The following is a 6245-nucleotide window of genomic DNA, read 5'->3' as shown; positions in this document are numbered from 1 at the left end:
GCTGCATCATTCCTGTGAATTCTTCAACTCCTGTGATTGTGACCTCTCATATTGGTTTGATGCCCATTCATGCATTACGCCCTGTGTCAGCCATGAATGGTGAGTGTTGCGTTCCAGCGTGTATACAATTGTTGTATGCAAATTCAGCACATGCAAGCCAATCAGCCCAATTGTCTTGTCAATGGTTTACAAAGAGTTGGAGATACTGTTCCAGTTCCTGGTTAACATGTTCGGTCTGTCCATTGCTCTGTGGATGGTATGCTGTTGATGCCGATATTTTGACGCCTAAGAGACTGTTGAGTTCGTGCATGTATTTTGATATGAATTGTGTTCCACAATTGCTGATGATCTCATGAGGTAGTCCATGATTTTGCCATACATTGTCACAAAAGAGATGTGCAATTCCTGCTGACATTACTTCACTTTGTGTTGCTGCAAAGTGAGCACCTTTGGTGAGTCAATCAATGGCAACAAATATTGCATTGTATCCTTCGCTTGCCAGGAGTTGTGTTATGAGGTCAACTGTAATGATTTCCCCTCATGCATTTGGGATCTGATTTGGCATGAGCTTTCCAATGGGTCATTGTGGGTACATCTTGGTATGATTGCATGCATCACATGTTTGAACATATTCTCCAATGAATCAGTTCATGTTTGGCCACCAGTAGCTATGTGCGACAAGCTCCAGCATTTTCCAACGTCCTGGGTGTCCTGCAATTTGCAAATCATGGTGTAGTTTGACAATTTTGGCACAAAGATCATTCCATGGAACATATACTTTTCCACAATAGAGCACCAGTCCCTGTTCTTTGCTCCATTTGTTTGCAACAATCATAGATGTTTTGTCATTGGGTAGTGCTTTGAGTGCCTGTACCACTGGTTTGTCCATGTCATGCATCTGTTGTATTTCATAAAGGAGCCTGTTTTCCTCCCCCGCAATAAGGGTGTGTCCCCAACACACAGCTGCAATCATGAAGATGTCTGGTTTGAGCAGTACAACATTCTCATTATTGTGTGTTCCATGGTCATGGTTGGCACATTGTGATAGCGCATCCGGTTTTCTGCTGGATCATCCTGGTTGGTGTTCTAATGTATAGTCAAATTGTGACAGGTAGAGTGACCATTGTGCCTGTCATCTTGTGAGTTTCTGTGATTTGGCAAAATATTCTAGATTCCGGTGGTTGGTAAGGACATGTATCTTATCAGGGGTGCCTTCTAGGAAGTGTCTCCATTCTTCAAAGGCATGTATGATTGTTCCTTGTTGTGTATTTCATAATTATGTTCCACATCCAACAGGCTCTTTGACATGAATGCCACCGGATGCCACTCATCATCTGTGTTCAGCTGCAATAGGACACTCCAATTGCATAGTCCAATGCATCTGCTTCGACTTGGATGGTCTGTCATCCTGTGGTAGTGCCAGTATTGGTGCTGATGTTATGGCCGTTTTCAGTGCCTCAAATGCTTGATTGTGCTTTGCTTCCCACATCCAGACATTGTCTTTTTGTGTCAAATTGTGTAGTGGACATGCTATGTTGGAAGACCCACATATGAAACATTGGTAGAAGTTACAGAATCCAATGAAACTTTGGATGTCTTTCACATTCCATGGTGTCGGCCATTCAGCAATGCCTGCAATCTTGACTGGGTCCATCTCAACATTGCCTTGACTGATAACGAGTCCCAGGTAATTGATCCTTGTCTGCTCAAAATCGCATTTTTCAGCCTTGAGGTATAGGTGGTACATCTGTAAGACATCAAGCACATGTCTTATGATCTGTTGATGTTTGTCCAATGTTTCCGTGAGTATGAGGATGTTGTCCATGTATACCACAATGACTCCTTCATCAATAAGTTCTCGAAATATATTGTTCATCATTGTCTGGAATGTGCTTGGTGAGTTGACAAGTCCAAAGAACATGACAAGTGGTTCAAATAGTCCACTATTTGTGTGGAAGGCAGCTTTCCATTTGTCTCCCTCTCAGATCTGAATGTTGTTGTATCCCCAATGTATGTCTAGTTTCATGAAGTATTGTGCATGACGTAGTTTGTTTATGAGGTCCAAAATGAGTGGGATTGGGTAACAATTCTTGATCGTCATCTTGTTCAGTCATCAATAGTCTTATACCAATCATAGCATCCCATCCTTTTTCTTTACAAAAAACACTGGTGATGCCATGGGCAATTTTGATGGTTAGATATGTCCACTTGCAAGGTTTTCCTTTAAGAATTTGTCCAATTTGTGTTGTTCATTGGACAATAGTGGGTACACCTTTGTGTCATGTGGCTCTGATCCTGGTTTCAGTTCAATTGCATGATCCCACACCCTTGTTTCTGGTAGTTGATCAAACAATTTTTTTTTCGAAACTACATCTTTGTAGTCATGATAAGCCATCAGCACCATATTGTCAAATGTTCTTCCCCTTTGGTCTTCATCTGGTTGTGCTGCTGCAAGACATGTTGAGATGCTTTTGGCAGCACAAATGATTGTTTCATAATCATCATCATCTGTGCCATCATCTTCCTGTGCTATTGCAGGCAGAGGTCATTTCTGTCATTCTGCCTGTCATTTTGCCATATGTATGTGTATCAAGCACTGTTCAGGGCATTGTGTCATTGACACCTTTCCTGTTGTCCAGTTGATGTCCAGGTTGTGCTGTACAAGCCATGGATGCCCAATCAATACTTCCTTGATTCCAAGTCCCATTATGTGGAATGTTGCACATTCTGTATGTTCTCCATATCATATGATGAGGTCAACTGTGTGTTGGATTGCTCCAGCCTTGTTGGGCATTCCATCAATGTTATAGACTGGTTGTGCATGTTCCAGCAGTGTTGTCATTAAGTTGTATTCTTCAACATAGCTTGTATCAATGAATAGTCCTGTTGCTCCTGAATCAAGAACTGCTCATGCCTTGAATTCTTGTGATGTGTCCAGTGTTTGCAGTTGTATACTCAGTTCCATCTGTTGTTGTTCCTGAACCGACATAATCAGTTGTGGAGGGTCATCTCCTCATCTTGTATTGTCCAGCACCTTCTGCATTTCATATGACACATGTCCCATGATTGGTTGTTTTGTCAACAAATTGTTATTATGGGAGGGGTGTACATAAGGATTGCTTTTACCAGTCACATGAATCATGCTCTCTTTCATGGACCATTCTAAAAATCTTCTTTGGATGTCTTGACCAGCATTGTTGGTTCGTCTGCATTTGTCGGAGGACAATGCTTTGCAAACTCTTCAGCAATGACCTTGCATATGTCATCAAATGCAATCGTCTTGATGTATGTCGATCATTTAGGACATTCAGCCCAAACGTGGCCAAACCCTTGGCAGCCATAGCAGTGGATGGTGGATGTGTTACGTTTTGCTTGGTCAATGTCCATTGCATTGTTCATCTGTATGGTGGAGGTTGTTGCTGTCATGGGTGTTGTGTTGTGCATGGCATCAGTTGCTTTGGCTTTCCATTGGTTGGCCATTGCATTGGTCATTCCCTTTTGATGTGCATCCAGTCGATGCCATTGTTGATCAAATTGGGAAGCATACATATACCACCACTCTTCAAGAGTTGTGGGCATGTCCGGGAGTGCGTAGATCCTGTTGACCAGTACTCAGTGCAGGCCACATTTGAAATGTTCAACATGTGCAATCTCATTGTATTTGGTCCATGCTGCAAGTTCATGGAACAACAAGATGTACTCATCTGCTGTTTTCATGCCTTGTACAAGTTTCTCCATCTGCATATGTGCAGTTGCACCAGGGTCAGCATCACAGAATGCCTCCTTGAATCATTTGGTGAAATTGCTCCATGATGTGAAGTATGGGAGCAGGTCATTGCTCTGTTTGTTGATGATTTGATTGGCCTAATTGCCAGCCATTCCACCCTTCATATATGACAACATGAAGTTGATACAATCCTGGTCATCTCAGAATTCATGAGTACATCCTTGCAGGTACAGGATGACTTGTTGCTTGAATGACTTGGCCTTTGTGCAATCACCATTGAAGGTGTCCAGTACTGATATCTTTGGTCCACAATGTGTGACTGTTGGTCTTGGCATAGCAGGTGGGGTCATATTGGATGATTCAAGAAGCCCAGCAAGTTTGTGTAGGAGAAAGGTAATTTTCTCATCCTTTGTCATATTATCATATTCCAACATGGTGGACATTTCTTGTTCCAGGTTTGTTTGGAGAGCTAATCTTCTGTGAGGGCAACATGATCCAACAATCATTGATGATCAAATAACCAAACAGGTGATGAGCAAATTGGAGAGTAGTAAGTTGTACATCAATCAATACCTTGATGTTTGTTCACAAACAGAGGGATTGACAGGGGTGTTATAGAGTGAGTGGGGATCAGCAGCCAACAGGCACAATCATGTGTGTGTTGTGTGCACATTTGGAATGATTAAAGCTTTGTGTTTAGAACCTAATGACCTTGGACTGTGGGGTTCCTAAGAATTAGCTCTAAGAGCTACAGGGGCTATACCTAGGGTTCTATATATGTCTGGGTATGGAAGTAAAAAGGAAGCAAAGTCTGTGGCTGACCATGCAGCTCATTTAGGGCAGGCACCTCATGTCTCTGGTCTGGTCAGTCCTGCACAATCTATGACTGATGTCTCACATTCTGGGATCTGTCCTTCCTGGAGTCGGGTGATTGTAGTATTGGCTGTCATTTGGGGTGTCATGCCATGTGACTGTGCTCTGATCCTTGTCAATTGCAGCTGTTCACAATTGATTTCAGGGACATCCCCTGACAGATGGTGGGCAAGAGGAGAGGGAGAGTTTGGAGTGAGATGAGAGAAATAAGTGAGAGGAGAGGGAGAGGGTGAATAAGAGGGAGGATAAGACGGAGTGGACATGGGATAATGAGGAAGCATCACAGTAGACAATACAAATAATATCAATATTAATATTGCTAATGCGGATACCACGTGTGTCCGCTTACCTTATAGGTGGCAGTGTCGGCTACTGTGCAGCCGCACACCGGACAAGATCGGAAGATGCCCCCGAAAGGGGTCATCGGAGGAATTACCTCCAGATTGGGATAATCGGGCCGACGGTGTGCCGAACGTAAACTCTCAGCCCGATCGTAAACAAGTCCAAGCGGCGTAGTTATTATTATTTATTGATGACCTAAGCTTGTGAGAATCCACCGGTGGTGTCTATTCACATGGGGACATGATTTTGTGAGAATAGAGCGTGTGCTCTGTATAAGATTAAAGCCAATAGCCTCTTCGAGAGCGACACACTGTCCGGTCTTTCCCTTCCCCCCGTCCAAGAAAGAATTTATATCATACTTGGGCACCTCTCGGGTACGCCCCTGACTGGCCGCTATAATTCTACTGTTGCTGTCCATACTGCCCTCGCCCAACATTGGTCCCACCGCTGTACCCATATCCGCCACCCTGTCCCATGCCTCCTGCTGGCAAAGGCACATACGCATGCTGTGGAACAAAGTGACTTGGGGCAGTATGACCTTGGCCCTGCTCGCTCATGGGATATGTGGCCCAGCCTTTCCCGCTCTGGAATTCCGCAGGCGGTGCCCGTGCATCATACATCCACAACGCGCTCGTCCATATGCCCGTATGGCCCGCCCTGAGCGCAAACACCAGGAGGACGATTTCCCATACGAGGAGTGTGGTGAGTAGCAGCCATGCGATCCATGAACAGCCCATGATGGCCTCAACCCATGAACAGATTGCCTCCGCGTCGGCCATGGTGATTGTTCCAACGACCTGGTACTCAGCGATGACGTACCCTGAGTTGGGGCCGCACGAGCCGAGGTTGGCAGGCCTGAAGATCGTGGTCGTCCATCCTGCAGAGGCGATCCAGAGGATCCAGAGGAATCCGAGAACACTGAGCTCGACGGCGGTCCAGCTGACGAATGTGGTAGAGCCAAAAACTGCGACAGTCACATAAGAGGTGATGGAAGCGAGTTTGGTGAACAGTGCTACGGCGAGAGCTATTCCGCCGGATTGAGTTTTCGGACGGAGAAGCGGAAACATGGATAACCCACCCATGCCGGCCCAGGGATCTCTTCCGCCCCCTCGCACCCCCCCAAAGAACGAAAGGATCCTCGCGGCTAAAGCCAGCGTTACAGGCGAGAACAACGAAGCCAGCCCTACACCGGCGTCAATTCAATCCATATGTTGTAGGTGAACACCATACCAAGGATGATGAGTCGAACGATGTAGAACACCCTGTTTAACCTTGCCATCTCGAAATCTTTGTCTTGATGTTG

At 45.1% G+C, this 6245-nt stretch overlaps 2 protein-coding genes across 2 annotated transcripts; both read right to left on the bottom strand.

Moving 5' to 3' along the window:
* Positions 1-3612: 3612 nt before the first annotated feature.
* Positions 3613-3789, bottom strand: DACRYDRAFT_54202 (uncharacterized protein; the record flags this gene model as incomplete). The annotated part of the gene is made up of 1 exon (XM_040775238.1): positions 3613-3789. A coding segment is annotated over one exon (177 nt), but the record flags the coding sequence as incomplete, so codon positions are not given.
* A 1554-nt stretch (positions 3790-5343) lies between these two features.
* Positions 5344-6221, bottom strand: DACRYDRAFT_117089 (uncharacterized protein; the record flags this gene model as incomplete). The annotated part of the gene is made up of 3 exons (XM_040770317.1): positions 5344-5966; positions 6021-6125; positions 6173-6221. The coding sequence occupies 3 exons, from the start codon at positions 6219-6221 to the stop codon at positions 5344-5346; spliced, it is 777 nt and encodes a 258-aa protein (XP_040627507.1).
* Positions 6222-6245: the final 24 nt, after the last annotated feature.

This window comes from Dacryopinax primogenitus (genome assembly GCF_000292625.1).
Source record: "Dacryopinax primogenitus strain DJM-731 SS1 chromosome Unknown DACRYscaffold_12, whole genome shotgun sequence".
NCBI classification, from domain to species: Eukaryota; Fungi; Basidiomycota; class Dacrymycetes; order Dacrymycetales; family Dacrymycetaceae; genus Dacryopinax; species Dacryopinax primogenitus.
The sequence above is the reverse complement of the archived record's forward strand: the minus strand, read 5'-3'. Positions and strand labels throughout refer to the sequence as shown.